Source organism: Spea bombifrons, chromosome 2 (assembly GCF_027358695.1).
Source record: "Spea bombifrons isolate aSpeBom1 chromosome 2, aSpeBom1.2.pri, whole genome shotgun sequence".
In the NCBI taxonomy this organism is placed as follows: domain Eukaryota; kingdom Metazoa; phylum Chordata; class Amphibia; order Anura; family Pelobatidae; genus Spea; species Spea bombifrons.
Window position 1 is genome coordinate 137607542 of NC_071088.1, and position 19740 is coordinate 137627281.

At 44.1% G+C, this 19740-nt stretch overlaps 2 protein-coding genes and 3 non-coding genes across 5 annotated transcripts; all 5 read left to right on the forward strand.

Annotated features, from left to right (window-relative positions):
- The first annotated feature begins 1546 nt into the window (after positions 1-1546).
- Positions 1547-6108, forward strand: LOC128473926 (NACHT and WD repeat domain-containing protein 2-like). Its single transcript, XM_053456147.1, has 2 exons — positions 1547-1735; positions 2365-6108. Exons 1-2 carry the CDS (start codon positions 1547-1549, stop codon positions 6106-6108), a joined length of 3933 nt encoding a protein of 1310 aa, XP_053312122.1.
- Positions 6109-14450: 8342 nt separating this feature from the next.
- LOC128475400 (40S ribosomal protein S3) lies at positions 14451-18728 on the forward strand. Its single transcript, XM_053457896.1, has 7 exons — positions 14451-14574; positions 15421-15551; positions 16185-16278; positions 17038-17132; positions 17408-17595; positions 17925-18133; positions 18658-18728. Exons 1-6 carry the CDS (start codon positions 14545-14547, stop codon positions 18131-18133), a joined length of 747 nt encoding a protein of 248 aa, XP_053313871.1. The 5' UTR covers positions 14451-14544; the 3' UTR covers positions 18658-18728.
- On the forward strand, positions 15940-16084 carry LOC128476007 (small nucleolar RNA SNORD15). Its single transcript, XR_008347037.1, has one exon. It is a non-coding gene; the product is annotated as a small nucleolar RNA SNORD15 (small nucleolar RNA).
- Positions 17622-17766, forward strand: LOC128476014 (small nucleolar RNA SNORD15). The gene has a single exon (XR_008347043.1). It is a non-coding gene; the product is annotated as a small nucleolar RNA SNORD15 (small nucleolar RNA).
- LOC128476004 (small nucleolar RNA SNORD15) lies at positions 18180-18325 on the forward strand. Its single transcript, XR_008347034.1, has one exon. It is a non-coding gene; the product is annotated as a small nucleolar RNA SNORD15 (small nucleolar RNA).
- Positions 18729-19740: the final 1012 nt, after the last annotated feature.

Here is a 19740-nt window from a genome sequence, read left to right on the forward strand (position 1 = left end):
GTGTATGTGTATATATGTGTATGTGTACATGCGTGTACGGGGTGCAGAATAGAAGTTAGAGGAAGAAAAATGTAAAAGGCAGGCAAGATAAAAGAAAAAAGGGAAAGAAGAAAGTGAGGTGGAAAAAGAGATAAGAAAGAATAGAACAGAAGGAAAAGAGAGCGGCTTGGTTTCAGTGACCCGTCCTGTCACGCATACCCTGGTGGTTTCTGTGTATTTCAAGGCTCTAATCGGGGAGGAATATGGCAGACCCTGCTTACCAACACAAATCAGCGCTGAAGAATTTGAGAATATTCTTCATGTGGCCGGGGAGAAAAAAGTCTGCACGAAGGTCCTGGAGCGGTGGTACCTGCGCGATGACAACGCCACGCCGCCGGCTTATAATCTGCTGGATATGGAGGAGGTAATAATAACGCCAAGACGTGCCCGCAAGATACTCGCCCGCTTCTCCTGCTGTAAAGACCTCAATCAGTCGTTGGTCTCGTCTTAGATTCAGGAGCCGTATGTCTATCCCATGCATGTTTAATACCCTCACTGTATTACCCTCTACCACCTCTGCTGGGAGGCTGTTCCGCTTATCTACCACCCTCTCGTCTCTTGTTATAACTTTTCTCCTCCTTCGAAATAAATTCCCTCTCCTCTTTGCAGAACAGAACTGGAAGTGGAGACCCCGCTAAAGACTGGCTGTGCGATCCTTTCCACACAATCAGGGTGGTCTTCGATGCCGTCGTTCCTTCGTGTGTGGAGACGGGGATTTTAAAATCCGAACAGGCAGATAAATATTTCAACTCCGGTAAGAAGACAAACCGAGCCTAGTGGGACTCTTTGGGCATCCCGGCTTCCGGGAAAGGGTTAATCCATATGCAGAAATCCAAAGAAAAAGAAATCAACTGTCAGACGGACGGCTCTTCACCAATCAGATCAGAGGAAGCCCCCAGTCATCAAAGCAATTGGTTCAATTAAACTCGCCCTTAAAGTGTGTCCAGATCCCCTTGATACGAACTTAGTCAACCTTTACGGATATTTAACCCTCCCATAGACGTCATTTCAGATTGGGAGAAAAAAAACTTGATTTAATGCAACAAAAAGTTTAATTCTCCTATAAATGAAATGATTATGTAAATATTTATTGAAATACATATAGATGTTTTGTTTTTATGTTTTTTTTTTCTTCTTAGCTCTGGAGGAGGAGTTGTTGTTTGCGTTACGGAGCCGTCCCGATGACCTGCTGGAGAAATGTATCTGCTACATACACAGAATCCCGTACAAAGCCATCCTAAGACAGAGGGAGCGATCGCTAAACGGGGCGACGGCACGTCCCGGCGGCGCCGAGAAGCTCCGCTACATCAGGGACACCCTGCTCCCCTCTTTGGCGTGCGCGGGGGGTCTGCACGTCTACAGTACGACCACCACGTGCGACGTGAAGGTCGGCTACACGGAGGAGAAGCAGCGGCGGTACGTGTCGGGGCTCTGCCGCCAGCTTTACGCGGACCTGGCGGGGTTAATTCAGAGGAGTTGTCCTCGAGCCCCATGGCGGTGGAAGAAGATGAGCGCAGAGGAGGCCTCGCAGCATCTCTCCCTCTGCGCCACGTTTGCCAACCCCCAGCGATATGAGGCCAAAGAGGCAGAAAGCATTAAGGACTACATCGTACACGACGGAGCTCGGGGGCCATTGGTGGTCTACGGAGGGCCGGGCTGTGGCAAGACGGCACTCGTGGCCTCTTGCGCCAAGAAGGTAAAAGGCGAAGCTGGCGCTTCCCGGCGATGATCGGTCCAAGTGAGAAAGTACCGTTCGGGGGCTTTTATGTTAACCCCTTAATGACAAATGCATTGTTTTCAATGGGTTTAGGGACCGCCCATTGTCCTTAAGGGGTTAAATGACAAATTGTTGATGCTTTGGGAATAATCAAAGTTACCAGGCCTCCAAGGAAGGTTTTGGCTGGACCCCCCCGCCTGTTCTCATTACATTGCGTTATGTTACAATTTATTTATAGAGCTCTAGCAGATTCTGTAGCGTTATTAGAACAGCGAAAATTACCAATAACGCTAAATTGAGAATAAAATGATCAAACCTTAAGACGTCACGGCACGTGAGCTTACAATCTATTCGCTAATACTCTGCCCTGCGGCTTTAGCGCAAATGCAAGTTATTAGATCAACACTAGGCACACTAGGTGGGACGTCACCTTTAACAACCAGCTATTTCTCTTACGCTTGTAATGGCAGGACGCTTCTTTCATGATGTTTGTATGTTTTATATCGTGATGCGAGTGACTATCCTTCTGTGCTTCTGTGCTTCTGTCCAAGTTCTTTTGCCCCAGACTGGGATTATGACATCTTCTTATCCCGTCTCTTTCTCTTCAGGTTCACTTCTGGCTTCCGGACTCGGCTCCGTTTTTAATCGTCCGTTTTGTGCCCGTGATTGGAGAAGCTGTCACTCTGCAGAGACTTCTGAGCTGCTTGTGCCAACAGGTTGCCGACGTTTACCAAGCACCGCATCTAAGCCATCCCGCGGACACGGAGGACCTTAGGGAATGTTTTGCCGACGCTCTTTCTGTATCAACCGAGGAAAGACCGTTGGTTCTGATACTGGATGCCGTCGATCGCTTGCGGTCTGACGGCAACCTTCAAGATTTCCAGTGGCTGCCAAGTCCGATTCCTCGATTCACCAAAGTCATCCTGTCTGTGACACAAGACTGTGACTTGGTAAAGTCTCTGAGCCCACGCCGGGTTTCGTTTCTTCAAATAAAGCCTTCGAGAAAAGAGTGTAACGAGAGTCTGAAGTCCGCCCTGGCGCAGCGAAACCGGAAAATCACTTCTGGGCAGCAGCTGTTTGTGAATCGGTCCCTGGGGTCCGACCCGTCTCCTCTGCAGGTGTTAATGCTCTTCAAGGAAGTCATTGAGTGGAAATCCCACCAAGAAGTCGACGACCGATCCCTGGGAGGAGACACCTATCAGATCATTGAAAGATTCTTTCGGAAGCTGGAGGTGAAATACGGTTATGCCGTTCTCTCTAGAGCCGTAAGTTACATAACGCTGTCGAGATCGGGCGTCGGGGAAGCCGAGCTGATAGATCTGATGTCGGCGGATGACGAGGTCCTTGCGCAGTTGTATCGTTTACATGCCAATGTAGGCACTTTACGAGTCCCGGACTGGTTGGTTGCCAGCATCCTACTGGACTTGAAGAGTTGCCTCTCTTGGAGAACGGTGACTGGCTTTAGACTGCTGTGTTGGACCAATGAGCTCTACCAGAAGGTCACCTATAGCAGATATCTAAGCTCGCCAGAAGTGGTCCATACACTGCATGTAAACATGTGCCATTATTTTAGTGGCCGATGGGCTTGTGGGAGATCCAAGCCAATATCAGTAGACAATAAACAAAACGAAGGATCTGACTTAAACGCGGCTGCCACCGGGACCCCGGCCAAGATCTACGCTGACTGCCAACTCCCTTCCCAGCCGTGGTTTTTTACCAGACATTCTAGGAACCAAACCATAGAAGCCGGGAATGTGAGGAAGGCGTATGAGCTTCCCTTCCATCTAAAAGAATGCGTTAAGCTGGACAACCTCTTCAATGACATTGTGTTGGCCGTGCCTTATCACAAAGTACTTATACAAGCGGGACTCCTCCATTTGTTGTTCCAAAGCATGGAAGAGGCAGCCGGGTCAATCGGAAGAGAAGAAGTCTACGTTATCTCCGACTTGTTTAAGGAGATCGGTTGCGTGTTGATTGAGAATCCAGACAGCATGGAGTTTGTCTTGCAGTCCAAGATGGCGCCGTTAGTACATACGTATCCGGCTCTATTGAAGTTTGTCAAGCAGACGTACTGTGAGGGCACCAAAAGACCCCTTTCCCTCAACGTCTTGTGTTCCCCGCTAAGTCAAGCGGTTCTCGCTAAAGTTCGGTTTCAAGAGACTTCCCGTGTCGTAAGCGTCTTGGAGATGCAATCGAAGCCTTCCTTAATCGTCGTATTTGAGAATGGCGGTATTTGGACGTGGGGTCTGCCAAATAACCTGACGTTCCGGTATCAGCTTCCAGGAGACGCGCCGCTCGAACGCGCCATCGCGGAACTCAACGGCAGACACCTTGCGCTCGTCACCAAGAATCACATGTTCGCGATCCTCGACTGCTCCTCTTGGACGCTTGTATGTGCTATAAAAAACATGAAACATGGGAAAACCCAAGAAATAGAGCTTACTCCTAAAAACATTCACTTAGTAAGCACATCTCTGTTTGTATGCTATGAGAATTCTTCCACGGTCAGAATTTATAACGTTCGTTCCGGTGCAGTCATTGATGAAACCATTTTCCCCCAGGTAGTGACCTTCTTTGGATGTGAAAGTAGCGCAAGATATACCATTTTGGGACAAACAAACAAAATTTTGATTTACGACAATAAGGGTTTTGACCTTCAGTTTGACCTTAATGTTGATCTTCTGATGCTCCCAATATCGGATGTTTATATACAAGATCACCTAGTTTATATCATCGATAAGGCAAGCAATATCATGGTGTGGGACACCGAAGATCCAACAGAACCTCGACTGGTGGACGAAATTTACACTGACGAGGTCAACAATGAGATGATGTCATCAGAAATCACGACACGGTGGCTTTTAATCGGCAGATCCAAGACGATAGACGTGTGGGACGTACTGACCTGGGAAAAAATCAGTTTTGAGCCCCCGGGGGGCAGCAGATTTCTCTGCTGCGTCTTATCGGAGAGCGGTGAAGAAATCATCGCAGCTGTTGAAGGAGGCTCCTCCATATTCGTCTGGGGCAGGGAGAGCGGACAATGCCTCTCGGTGATCCGCCAGGGGCACGGAGAATTTACCCTGTTCGCCAAGTGCCCCCAACTAGGTAGCTTGATAGCGGCGACGGCGAATAGATATCTGCTTCGGTGGGACTTGAAGTCGGTGGTCTCCACCACATGTTTGTCACAAACCGGGCGCTCGGTGGAGTCGTTACTTCTCTGTCCCCAGGGCATCGCTGCCTTCACCGCCGACGGCTCTGAAATAGTTTGCAAATGGGATATCCCGCGCAATAAGATCAGAACGTGTTTTTTACACAACGATCTTGTAGCTATGATGGCCTTAACGGCAACCGGGGAGCTCCTGGTGACGTCGGTGGCATCGGGGGACCTCTTCGTCTGGGTAGTGGAGAGCGGGGAGAACGTTCAGTACATTCGATGCGGCCCCGTCTCCCGGATGTTAGTCACTCCCAACGCTGGCGTTATGGTCTGCATGTGCGAAGACGGCCTTACCAGGGTTTGGAACCCAGCGACGGGGAACATAGTTTGCAACATCCGTGTTTGTCTACACCAAGCGGCCATCACTCCTGGAGGCACCTTTCTAATTGGTTTGGATGATGACAAACTCCTGGCGGTCAGCCTGTGGTCAGGTTCGGTATGTAAGCAGCTCCGCTGGGACACTGATCCGTCGGGTAGTATAGACGCCTTCCGGTGCATGGAAAGCCACCCAGATTTTGTAGTCGTGCTAACCTCCGGCGCCGAGCTTTACACGTGGGATGTGGTAGAAGACACGGTTTGCCACCAGGTCAGGTTACCCATCGATCTATCACATCCACGGAAGCTACTCCAGGTTTCGTCAAACGGGGGAGTCGTAGTCGTAACGGTCGATAAAACGGTCAATGTCTTCAACGCCCAAGATGGAAAACTCGGCGTCTTCTTCGTTCCGAACCCGATATTGCATCAACGACTAACGGACGACGGCAAGTACTTTCTTTACACGTGTCACGTGAAACCGGATGGCTGTAACTGTGACTTTCACGCAAACCCGGTTCTTAACGTGATAAACGTCAGAAACGGGGAAAAGCTCGGCCGGTTCCCTCTCGGTAAGATGCCGAGTGCCATGATGGTTTCTGAAGACGGACGCGCCGTCTGTATCGGCTTTGAAGACGGCACCATTGGCTTGTATTCTTTAGTTGACGCGGGCGAGGGCCGCACAAGGATGGAAGGTCTGTTTTCTTCTTTTACAAACAAAGGGGTCCGCAGGAACGTTCCCGTTGGAATACGTCTCCACAAACAGTCCCCAGACGTTATATGGTCCAGCTGCACCCCAGAAACATACAATTCTGACAGCGGGTAAGATCAGGGCCGTCAAGTCTGCCCACATCACCATCCTCTGAATTAGTAGAAGACTGAATCCAGCCATTCATAAAATGTCATAATTATGTAATTATGCAAAATATTGATATGTAATAAATGCAGTTTTTGTTCATAATGCTATGATTCTTGCTGTGTTACAATGTTATTCTCTTATATAATGTAAGAGATAACGCATTGCATCATCACCACCCGCACACAGCTGGTTACTATACTCTTTTGTTTACGTGATTTATTAAAACTTTACTGAGAGGGCGGTAGATAAATGGAACAGCCTCCCATCAGGATTGGTAGAGGCTAATACAGTAAGATAAACAAGCATGGGATAGACATACGGCTCCTGAATTTAAGACGAGACTAAGCTTTACTGCCCTGTTTAGCTGCAGCAGCCAACATACCAGTACAGATGGAGAAGCAGGCCCTGTCCTTGGGAGCTTACAATCTAATCAAGTGTTTAAATAATTATTTAATACCAGACATGTTTCTAATGAGTCTGGTAGCTTCTGATGCCCCAAAAAATACACGGTGCTCTGTGAATAAGCAATTGCCAAAAAATAACAGAATCTACATTAAAAACACAATAAGCCGCACAGCTTGAGTATTCCGCAAGACAAGATACACCAACATAAACACGTCCTGACGCCATGGTCTATTAGGCAAGGCCGGTGGGATGTGTATATCTCTGTATACCAGCCTTGTTTACCTTGCGTTCCATGCATTGCAAACAGAAGAGATAGATCTGTTAAAAAATGCAAATATTTTGATTTTTACCGTCAAAATTCATTAAAATGTTAGTAAAACAAAGAGGAGCGATAACAGATGCATCCACAGGAGTTTCCATGTGTTGTTTTGTATGCGAATCTATGCATTGGTATGCATGGTATACCTCTGCCCCCTAGTGGTGAATTTGGTAACTGTTACCATCCATGCTCTGCAATGCTGTTAGTACTGAGAATACATACAATTTAAAAATAAAACCTTATTTTTTACAATAAAAAAAATGATTACCCAAATTTCACCTGGTAAGAGTTCCGATAACACTAACAAGCTTGGCATCCTATGTGGCCACCAGGAAACAATGCAAAGGGTTTTATATTTGGGTCGGAATTCTTTATGATGACCGGCGCTGGGCAGAGTCACCTTTACCCTGTGAATTATTACTATGGGGGGGTAATTTATAAAGAGGCGCGCCATAGTTATTTGTAATAACAGAATTATCAGCCTTCATTCATGTCTTTTGTAGATATAAAAAAATATATATAGGGAGCCCAGTGACTGGCATCCCAAAAAAAATTTATAAGAGAACGGGGATTTCTAACCACATTGCATGGAAACCACGCAAAAGAAAAAAAAAGGGACGTACTAAACAGCATATTGGGGATGATGGGATGATGGGATGATTGGCTGCAATACTCAGCACTGTCAATAGGTGTCAGTATACTTTTTACACTCATGGTAAATCAAAGTATGTTCTTTTTGGTAGTTCTTGATACTAAGTTGCAACGAATACATTGCAAAAAGAAGCTGCAAATGTTTAACTGTTTACTTGCTGAAATATATACAGTTTTATAACGGAATCATGGTAAATTATATAGAAATAACAAAAACATTTTAAGTAATCAACATATTGAGATAATATGGTACATGTATGTGCAAACACCATATTTTACCTGTTTTGATTGGCACAATATGGGAATATATATTATTATTTTTATATGGGGATTATGGGTGGAATATTATAGTTATACATGCTAAGGAACATATTTCACCCATTCCTGATAAGAATATGGGAATATTATTATTTTTACATGGGGATTATGGGTGGAATATTATAGTTACACATGCTAAGGAACATATTTGACCCATTTCGGATAAGAATATGGGTATACTCATTTTTTTACATGGGGATTATGGGTGGAATATTATAGTTACACATGCTAAGGAACATATTTGACCCATTTCTGATAAGAATATGGGTATAATTATTTTTTTACATGGGGATTATGGGTGGAATATTATAGTTATACATGCTAAGGAACATATTTGACCCATTTCGGATAAGAATATGGGTATACTCATTTTTTTACATGGGGATTATGGGTGGAATATTATAGTTACACATGCTAAGGAACATATTTGACCTGTTTCTGATAAGAATATGGGTATAATTATTTTTTTACATGGGGATTATGGGTGGAATATTATAGTTATACATGCTAAGGAACATATTTGACCCATTTCGGATAAGAATATGGGTATACTCATTTTTTTACATGGGGAATATGGGTGGAATATTATAGTTACACATGCTAAGGAACATATTTGACCTGTTTCTGATAAGAATGTTGGTATAATTATTTTTTTACATGGGGATTATGGGTGGAATATTATAGTTATACATGCCAAGGAACATATTTGGCCCATTTCTGATAAGAATATGGGAGTATTATTATTTTTATATGGGGATTATGGGTGAAATATTATATTTACACATGCTAAGGAACATATTTGACCCATTTCTGATAAGAATATGGGAGTATTATTATTTTTAAATGGGGATTATGGGTGGAATATTATAGTTACACATGCTAAGGAACATATCTGACCCATTTCTGATAAGAATATGGGTATAATTATTTTTTTACATGGGGATTATGGGTGGAAAATTATAGTTACACATGCTAAGGAACATATCTGACCCATTTCTGATAAGAATATGGGTATAATTATTTTTTTACATGGGGATTATGGGTGGAATATTATAGTTACACATGCTAAGGAACATATTTGACCCATTTGTGATAAGAATATGGGAGTATTGTTATTTTTATATGGGGATTATGGGTGGAATATTATAGTTACACATGCCAAGGAACACATTTGACCCATTTCTGATAAGAATATGGGTGTACTCATTTTTTACATGGGGATAATGGGTGGAATATTATAGTTACACATGCTATGGAACACATTTGACCTGTTTCTGATAAGAATGTGGCTATAAATATTTTTTTACATGGGGATCATGGGTGGAATATCATGGTTACAAATGCCAAAGAACACATTTGACCTGCTTCTGATAAGAATATGGGAATTTTATTATTTTTACATGGGGATTAAGGATGGAATAGTATGGTTACACATGTTTAGTACCTTATTTAACAAGTTTCTGTTAAGAATATGGCTATAATTATTTTCTACATGGGGATTATGGGTGGAATATAATGGTTACACATGGCTAGTGATGTATTTCACTTGTTTCTGGTAAGAAAATGGGTATGATTAATTTTTTTCATAGATATTATGGATACTATGATATGATTGCATGTGCCATGTAACATATTTGATCTATTTCTGTTAAGAAAATGGTTATAAATGTTTTTCTACATGGGGATTATGGGTGAAATGTCATGGTTACACACCCTTAGTAACATATTCGACCCATTTCTGATAAGAATGTTGGTATATTTTTTTCTACATAGGGATTATGGGAGGAATAGAATGATCAAAGGGACACATTTGACCTGTTTCTGACAGGAATATAGTTCTAGATATTTTTTACATGGGGATTATGGGTGGAATATCATGGTTGCACGTGCCTAGTAACATATTTGATGTGTTTCTTTTAAGTAAACGGGTATAATTATTGTCATATAAAGGGATTATGCGTGGAATATCATGGTTGAACATGCTAACTCTAATATCTGGCCTTTTTCTGATAAGAATATGGCTATCATGTTTCAACATGGGGATTATGGGTGCAATATCATGGTTACACATGGTAAGGAACACATTGGACCTTTTTCTGATTGAAATATGGCTATAATTAATATTTTTCATTGGGAATAATGGTGGAATAGCATAGTTGCACTATGATGTTTTGATATATTTTTCATTGTAATTGGCCATTAAGCCATCACTTCTAAAGAGGATTGTTTTTTCTTTTCTTATGCCGGTAAATATATAGTGTCCGAGGTGTGGCATAGTGCACCATTTCCACCGGTTTCATTAATTACCTAATTAAGATCGAATCATTGTCCATAATGTATTTTTATATGGCCAAAACATTGCAAAAGTTCTTATTTATTTCTCTAAGCATTTTCATTTGTACCCTGCTGCCTGCTGACTACCACGCTTGGCTACCCTGCCCTGTGTGGCTGAGTACCTTGCACAGCTACCCCATATTCTTATGAGAAAAAGGTCAGATGTGTTCCTTAGCATTTTTAACTATAATATTCCACCCATAATCCCCGTTTAAAAAAAAGATTATACCCATATTCTTATCAGAAATGGGTCAAATATGTTCCTTAGCATGTGTAACTATAATATTCCACCCATATTCCCCATGTAAAAAAATAATTATACCCATATTCTTATCAGAAATGAGTCAAATATGTTCCTTAGCATGTGTAACTATAATATTCCACCCATAATCCCCATGTAAAAATAATAATATTCCCATATTCTTATCAGAAATGGGTCAAATTTGTTCCTTGGCATCTGTAACCATGATATTCAACCCATAATCCCCATGTAAAAATAATAATATTCTCATATTCTTATCAGAAATGGGTCAAATGTGTTCCTTGGCATGTGAAACTATAATATTCCACCCATAATCCCCATATAAAAATAATAATACTCCCATATTCTTATCAGAAATGGGTCAAATATGTTCTTTAGCATGTGTTACTATAATATTCCACCCATATTCCCCATGTAAAAAAATATTTATAGCCATATTCTTATCAAAAACAGGTCAAATATGTTTCTTAGCATGTATAACTATAATATTCCACCCATATTCCCCATGTAAAAAAATAATTATACCCATATTCTTATCAGAAATGAGTCAAATATGTTCCTTAGCATGTGTAACTATAATATTCCACCCATAATCCCCATGTAAAAATAATAATATTCCCATATTCTTATCAGAAATGGGTCAAATTTGTTCCTTGGCATCTGTAACCATGATATTCAACCCATAATCCCCATGTAAAAATAATAATATTCTCATATTCTTATCAGAAATGGGTCAAATGTGTTCCTTGGCATGTGAAACTATAATATTCCACCCATAATCCCCATATAAAAATAATAATACTCCCATATTCTTATCAGAAATGGGTCAAATATGTTCTTTAGCATGTGTTACTATAATATTCCACCCATATTCCCCATGTAAAAAAATATTTATAGCCATATTCTTATCAAAAACAGGTCAAATATGTTTCTTAGCATGTGTAACTATAATATTCCACCCATATTCCCCATGTAAAAAAATAATTATACCCATATTCTTATCAGAAATGGGTCAAATATGTTCCTTGGCATGTGTAAATATAATATTCCACCCATAATCCCCATGTAAAAAAATAATTATACCCATATTCTTATCAGAAATGGGTGAAATATGTTCCTTAGCATGTATAACTATAATATTCCACCCATAATCCCCATGTAAAAAAATGATTATACCCATATTCTTATCAGAAATGGGTCAAATTTGTTCCTTAGCATGTGTAACTATAATATTCCACCCATATTCCCCATGTAAAAAAATAATTATACCCATATTCTTATCAGGAAACAGGTCAAATGTGTTCCTTAGCATATGTAACTATAATATTCCACCCATAATCCCCATGTAAAAAAATATTTATAGCCATATTCTTATCAAAAACAGGTCAAATATGTTCCTTAGCATGTGTAACTATAATATTCCACCCATAATCCCCATGTAAAAAAATGAGTATACCCATATTCTTATCCGAAATGGGTCAAATACGTTCCTTAGCATGTGTAACTATAATATTCCACCCATAATCCCCATGTAAAAATAATAATACTCCCATATTCTTATCAGAAATGGGTCAAATTTGTTCCTTGGCATCTGTAACCATGATATTCCACCCATATTCCCCATGTAAAAAATATTTATACCCATATTCTTATCCGAAACAGGTCAAATATGTTCCTTAGCATGTGTAACTATCATATTCCACCCATATTCCCCATGTAAAAAAATAATTATACCCATATTCTTATCAGAAATGGGTCAAATATGTTCCTTAGCATGTGTAACTATAATATTCCACCCATATTCCCCATGTAAAATATGAGTATACCCATATTCTTATCCGAAACAGGTCAAATATGTTCCTTAGCATGTGTAACTATAATATTCCACCCATATTCCCCATGTAAAAAAATAATTATACCCATATTCTTATCAGAAATGGGTCAAAAATGTTCCTTAGCATGTGTAACTATAATATTCCACCCATAATCCCCATGTAAAAATAATAATAATATATATTCCCATATTGTGCCAATCAAAACAGGTAAAATATGGTGTTTGCACATACATGTACCATATTATATCAATATGTTGATTACTTAAAATGTTTTTATTATTTCTATATAATTTACCATGATTCCGTTATAAAACTGTATATATTTCAGCAAGTAAACAGTTAAACATTTGCAGCTTCTTTTTGCAATGTATTCGTTGCAACTTAGTATCAAGAACTACCAAAAAGAACATACTTTGATTTACCATGAGTGTAAAAAGTATACTGACACCTATTGATAGTGCTGAGTATTGCAGCCAATCATCCCATCATCCCATCATCCCCAATATGCTGTTTAGTACGTCCCAAAAAAAACTACTAATACTAATAAAAAAAGTTAAACAAAATAAAAAACTTAAAAAAGAGTCCTTTGGCCCTACCACCGCAAGTAGGGAATTATTAAAAAAAATACAATGGAAATATTATAAAAAATCAATATAGGGTAATATATACAGGATGGATACGGAAAAAGAGAATCATGGTTTAACAAACGTATGGTAAAAAATAACAAAAAAAGGGGGAAAAAATGTGGTCTTTAAAGGGTTAAAGCAATGGCTCAGCAAATATTTAGGCACGGTGTTGTTTTATGGCCTGATTAGAAAAATGACGCATCCAGGAATGTCACAAAACTATTTACGCATTGGTGCATTTTGGGTTTTTTTCCCCTTTTTTCGCATGACGGATACGCTAGGTGGCCACTGGGGGCACCAATGCTCTTTTATGCGCACCCCCCTTCATGTATTTCTGGCTGTAAGCACACGGTCCAAACCAGAGCTGGAATTTGGAGGGGGTCAAGGGGTTAATTCAGGGACAAAAGCGTGTGGCTACTACCACCAAATTAGTATCGTCCCTGTGTTTGGGCTAATAAAATGAGTATAAATAATAAATAATATATATTTGGGTGACCACGCTGTCCATTTCTCCCAAGACGCACGTTTTTTTCCATCGTGCTGAGCTGAATATATGCAGTGCTGCCCCCTGCTGGATGTGGGATGTATAACCTCTGCAGAGGGAATCAGTTACTCAGTAATACAGCCCACAGCCTGCAGGGGCAGCACTTTATATACAGCTCAGCAACTTCTGCCCATTAACCCTGAGACTGGGGTAAAAACCCTGACAATCTGCCCATTGACCCTGAGACTGGGATAAAAACCCTGACAATCTGCCCATTAACTCTGAGACGGGGGTAAAAACCCTTAGAATCTGCCCATTAACCCTGAGACTGGGGTAAAAACCCTGAGAATCTGTCCATTGTCCCTGAGACTGGGGTAAAAACCCTGACAATCTGCCCTTTGACCCTGAGAATGTGATAAAAACCCTGACAATCTGCCCATTAACCCTGAGACGGGGTTAAAAACCCTTAGAATCTGCCCATTAACCCTGAGACGGGGGTAAAAACCCTGAGAATCTGTCCATTGTCCCTGAGAGGGGGGAAAAACCCTGACAATCTGCCCATTCACACAGAGTCCCTGAGACGGGGGTGAAAAGGCTGAGAATCTCCCCATTGACCCTGAGACTGGGGTAAAAAACCCTGACAATCCGCCCATTAAGCCTGAGACGGGGGGAAAAAACCCTGACAATCTGCCCATTAACCCTGAGACTGGGGTAAAAACCCTGATAATCTGCCCATTGACCATGAGACTGGGGTAAAAACCCTGACAATCAATCTGCCCATTCACACAGAGACCCTGAGCCTGGGGTGAAAAGGCTGAGACTCTGCCCACTAACCCTGAGACTGGGGTAAAACCCTTGAGACTCAGGGGCAGACCTGACAGTCCCCACATATCATCATCATCATTTAAAGTAGTCTTGAGAAACTAAACAGTTAGGATTATGCCGACCAAATCGAGACTCTAGGCAGCTATGCATGGTAAACGCAAGTAGAGACAGAATGATGGCAAATAAGCCAATGACGGCTATTGACCACGGTCTACGCTATCAAACTACATATCCCATGAGCCATCACGGTCCTTCTCGGCATCATTCCTTCCTGCCGCTGTCATGTCTATATAGACACTTCCGCCGGAAGCGCTTTCCCTTTCCTTTCGGCAGCACGGAGCAAGATGGCGGTGCAAATCTCCAAGAAGAGGAAGGTAAGCTCCCGACCCGCCGAATTTCTCTGCCGGCGGAGGCTTTCCCTGTAAAATATCCCTCGGGTGAGGTTCCTGATCCGCGGCCGCTCAGTGTTCTGCTCGGCCGGGGGATTTTGGAGCCGGGGCTGCGGAGGATTGGAGGGGATTGAGTTGGGCCTGGGCTGCGGGGCCGACATGGCTGCCGAGTGGCTGCCCGGGAAGTCGGGCTCCGGGGCTGATGGGTGATTATATAGCAGGGTTTGTGACTGTAATAGAGTTTAGATCGCCGGCTCTTCTAGCCGTTGTGTTTAATGCTCGCTAAAGGCGGCCCTTAGATTGCAAGCTCTTTCGCCTGGTTAGCGTTACGTTTATTGCACGGCTTACCTTTAGGAAGCTGGCCGTTTAGATTGTAAGCTCCTTTACCCATTGGCCATTAAGTCACGTGCTCTGTTAGTCGCCTGTTTCTGTAAGTCGAATGCATGCTAGTTCTATCCCGTCTACCTGTTGTACAGCCCTATGGAATATGATGGCGCTATATAACACAAGGGCCAAGCAGGGATTGTGACACTTCAGAGACCGGCCCCTTCACTTCTGTATGTGGCCCCTGGGTGCTCTCTATGTGAAGCCTTAATTGCAAGCTCCTTTGCCCATTGTGTGTGACACTTGTGTCGCATTGTCTGTCAGGCAGTAGTTGTGCGATGTCTATCAGATGCACAAACTATCAGTAGACAAGCCGTCAGGTATGGCAGGTCGCTGGTTTATTAAAGTGTAAGCTCTGTGGCACAGAGTTGTTTTGCGGAGGCAGCTGCTTTAGAGAAACAATTATCCGCTGATATTCATTCACTCGCTTTCTCTCCGTCTCTCCAGTTTGTTGCCGACGGCATCTTTAAAGCCGAGCTCAACGAGTTCTTGACCCGTGAGCTGGCCGAAGATGGCTACTCCGGCGTGGAGGTCAGAGTCACTCCAACCAGGACCGAGATCATCATCCTCGCCACCAGGTGAGACGCCGCTTTCTGCGCGGTGAAACTTATCGGCGTTTGAGAAAAGGGATCGGGAGTGCCGATAGAAACGCAAAGAATGGAGGAATTCCAGGCCGCCATGCTTGAGACTGGCAGATATGCTTCATGTGCCCATTCTTTATGCCATTGCAGATGGCTGGCAGTGGCCGTTATTGAGCTTTGAGAGGTTTAAGTAGCTGGGAATCGCCCCGTTTGGTCTCTTTGGGGCTGACAGCTGCAGCTCGCTGTGTTTAATGCGGGGGGTATAATAATAATAATAATGCAGTTGGCATCTCCTCTGCGTCCATCTTTGGGTTTCCTGTTACGTGACTTTCTACGGCGTTTGTCCTGAATCCACCGCGTGTCTCCCGCCGTCCTGCCGCTCGCCCTTCGGTGATGATACGATGACGAGTCAGAGAGGGAGCCTGGAGCCGAGCGCTCTGTTCAGCGGCACGTTCTGTGTCTCTGGACTCGGTTGCTCTGCCGGCGCTGCCCTCCGTACTGATCGAACTTGAGGCATTTGTCTGAGAAGGGCAGAGCGCGGCCGTTACGATCACATCCTCCTCTGATTGGCTGCTTGCGTCACCTGGCTTTTCCTCCACGTATCCTCATATCGTCTAAATCTCCTTTTAGGACCCAAAACGTTCTTGGTGAGAAGGGCCGACGTATCCGTGAGCTGACCGCAGTGGTCCAGAAGAGGTTCGGCTTCCCAGAGGGCAGCGTTGAGGTAAGCTTTGGGGTGATAAATCCCATGTTTAGGGAAATTTACTTTTTTTCCTGCTTGGATGTTTGCGGCCCAAACGGTGACCCCGCTTTGTAAAGCTGTTTGTCCGGCGGATCTCGCCCTAAACCTAGTGAATAACCGCCAATAGTATTCAGTAGCTTATTTCTGAGAGTGCGTTCCCGATGGCCTGTTTGGGGGGTTTTCCCCTTCGTTTATCTGCAAAGGTAACCATTCTACGAACGGCTGCGACGTCAGTGTTATGGATTCGTTACTGCGTGGGATCGCGTGGAAGCTTCTTGTATTTCCAGATTTTAAAATTTAGGATCCCCCTTTTTTTTTTTTTCTTACCAGAAATCCTTAAACCAAATGGTTTCTGCCTCTAGCGCCTGGGACGTGTTCACTAAACATGCGTTCACTTTGGCAGATTTCACGTGTTCCTGAGCAGCACATTTAAAGCGCGGCTCCCGCATCATGAAGTTTATTACCTTCGGGGCATTTAAACATCCCGCGTACTGCCGGTGCCGCTTTTCCATGCGCTGATCAGCACCGCCATTGTGGGGTGTGCGCTTTTGGGTCTCGGGAGGCATGGTCTGGGGTTGCACCTTGCTGGTGTTAATAACGCTTGTTGGTATTGATGGCAGTCGGGGTAAAAGGGGCCGCCGAGGGCAGATCTCGCACACCCTGTGCATTAAGAAACAATCGTCTGGATGGAGATGGCTGTAATGAGCTGCGGGCTGTAAGTAACGACTCGTTTGTTTCTAGCTGTACGCTGAGAAAGTCGCCACGAGGGGTCTGTGCGCCATCGCCCAAGCAGAGTCCCTGCGTTACAAGCTTCTGGGGGGTCTGGCTGTGAGAAGGTGAGTGAGCGCTCTGGAGTGCACTCGTGTGGTTATATGTAATAGTGTGAGTACTGTGTGCGGGGGGGGGTAATTTTATATTCTGAGACGCTATTTAACATTAAATGTTGGGTTTTTTACCCCTTTTGGGTGATAGATTCTTGCGTTACTATGAAGGATTATTTCCCATGCGCCGGTTTGTTGTGCTTGTTGACGGCCTGAGTGTGCGAGCGTGACAGTCCAGTCTAGAATGTTCCTGGTTTGTTGGTCTTAGTCCTTGTTGGTGGGATTTTCAGGGCTTGCTATGGAGTTCTGCGCTTCATCATGGAGAGCGGGGCCAAGGGCTGCGAGGTTGTGGTGTCCGGAAAGCTGCGAGGTCAGAGAGCCAAGTCCATGAAGTTCGTCGACGGCCTCATGATCCACAGCGGAGACCCCGTGAATTACTACGTGGACACGGCCGTGCGCCACGTGCTGCTCAGGCAGGGTGAGTGATTCCCTTCAGGGTTTCCCCTTCGGTGATGATACGATGACGAGTCAGAGCGGGCGTTCTCTGCGGAGCGCTCTGCCCGGCGGCACGTTCTGTGACCCTGGACTCGGCTGCTCTGCGGGTTTTGCCCTGGATACTGATTGAACTTGAGGCATTTGTCTGAGAAGGGCAAACTTACCCCCCCCTCCCCCCGGTTTATCAGAGGCCAAACGAGCCTCCCGTGGTGTTCCCTGACCTGATCTTCGCTGTCGGGCCGTCTACGAGGTTCGCTATGAGGTCGCAAAGCTCCGGTATCTGTTTTCTGACCGAGGTCTGTAACGTTGCAGGTGTTCTTGGTATCAAAGTCAAGATTATGTTGCCCTGGGACCCAAGTGGGAAGATCGGCCCCAAGAAGCCCCTTCCTGATCACGTCAGCATCGTGGAGCCCAAAGAAGAGATCCTGCCGACCACCCCGATCTCCGAGCAGAAAGGAACCAAGCCCGAGCAGCAGCCGCCGCAGCCTCCTGCCATGCCCCAGCCTGTGCCCACGGCATAAGTAAGTGACCCTCCTGACCGTTACCACCACGGCGCCCCCTGCCTCCCTTCGGTGATGATGCGATGACGAGTCTGAATGGGTAAATCCTCTGCCGGCGGTCAGTGTCGGCGTCACGTTTTGTGCTGTGGATATGAACCCGCTGAGTAGAGCTTACCTTTCGTTTGAAGACCCCGAGGCATTTGTCTGAGAAGGAAATGGGTTTTGGGTGGTTTTTGTTTCTTTTGATTCTTTTCCGTTAGAGGCCCGGTTCTAGTGGATAATTCTTCCTAATCTGAGCATTTTTTAGTTTCAGCCTTGTAATTAATGGATTCTACTTTCTGTAAGACCTTAAACCTTATTTCGGTCCTTGGGTCTCACCTTAGTGTTAGGAAATCTTTACACCGATCCCATACATGTTTAGGTTCCCTCACTGGGTTTACAGCTACCACTTATGCTGAAAGCCTGCTCCACTTAACTACTACCGTCGACTTTAAGGATTTAGTGCCGTGCCTTTGGTGCTGACTGTTATGTTCTGTTTTTTATAGGTTGCTGGAAATGGGATCCGCGGAGTTTGGATACAAAAATCTATAAAATAAAAAAACTTTAAAAAAACAAACCGTGCTTCTTGGTGGTTTTTCTGGGAAGGCGGCCGCTGCGCTGGCGATTTAATGCTGGGATCTGCGGTTTGGGTATTAAAGGGCATCGTAGGGCGTGCAGTTTGTGCTCCAGGAGAGCTGTAACAGCCCGTGGGGTGACTGGAATCTCCTCGGCCGTTAAGGTAATGAAAGGAAGCGCGGCTTTGCTCCCCGGTCTGAACCCGAAGAATGCTTTCAGAGAATTCTTCCTAATGTCAAACGCGCTCGCTCAGCATTAAAGGGAACGTCGCTGGGATCGTAATGCAGATTCGGGGTAAGCTTTGGGTCTTCTGGGTTACGCAGCAAACCTGCGGGATTTTGGCCACTTTGCTAATTTTGTTCTCATCGCATGGAGAAGAAAACTGCTGTTATGTTGGTTGCGTTAAATAAAGTTTGTTGTCCTGCAGATCACCTCCTCTTCGCTTACAGAGGCTGCTCGAGCCCAACAATGATCATGGAGTCAATGGAGAGAAATAATCAGAGCGCTGAGATTTTGGAGCCGGGGCTGCGGAGGATTGGAAGGGATTGAGTTGGGCCTGGGCTGCCCGGGATGTCGGGCTCCGGGGCTGATGGGTGATTATATAGCAGGGTTTATGACTGTAATAGAGTTTAGATCGCCGGCTCTTCTAGCCGTTGTTTAATGCTCGCTGCAGGCGGCTCTTAGATTGCAAGCTCTTTCGCCTGGTTTACTTTGCATTTATTGCACGGCTTACCTTTTGGAAGCTGGCCGTTTAGATTGTAAGCTCCTTTACCCATTGGCCATTAAGTCACGTGCTCTGTTATTCGGCTGTTTCTGTAAGTCGAATGTATGCTAGTTTTATCCTACCTGTTGAACAGCGCTACGGACTATGATGGCGCTATATAACGCAAGGGCCAAGCAGGGATTGTGACACTTCAGAGACTGGCCCTTCACTTCTGTATGTGGCCCCTGGGTGCTCTCTATGTGAAGCCTAAATTGCAAGCTCCTTTGCCCATTGTGTGTGACACTTGTGT

Excerpts from the sequence above, each read along its gene's own strand:
- LOC128473926 (XM_053456147.1), top strand. The coding sequence starts at position 1,547 with ATGAGCGCAGAGGAGGCCTCGCAGCATCTCTCCCTCTGCGCCACGTTT. Across the intron at positions 1,736-2,364 it reads TGGCCTCTTGCGCCAAGAAG|GTTCACTTCTGGCTTCCGGA; the intron begins GTAAAAGGCGAA and ends CTTTCTCTTCAG.
- LOC128475400 (XM_053457896.1), top strand. The coding sequence starts at position 14,545 with ATGGCGGTGCAAATCTCCAAGAAGAGGAAG. Across the intron at positions 15,552-16,184 it reads ATCATCATCCTCGCCACCAG|GACCCAAAACGTTCTTGGTG; the intron begins GTGAGACGCCGC and ends ATCTCCTTTTAG. Across the intron at positions 17,596-17,924 it reads CCACGTGCTGCTCAGGCAGG|GTGTTCTTGGTATCAAAGTC; the intron begins GTGAGTGATTCC and ends GTAACGTTGCAG.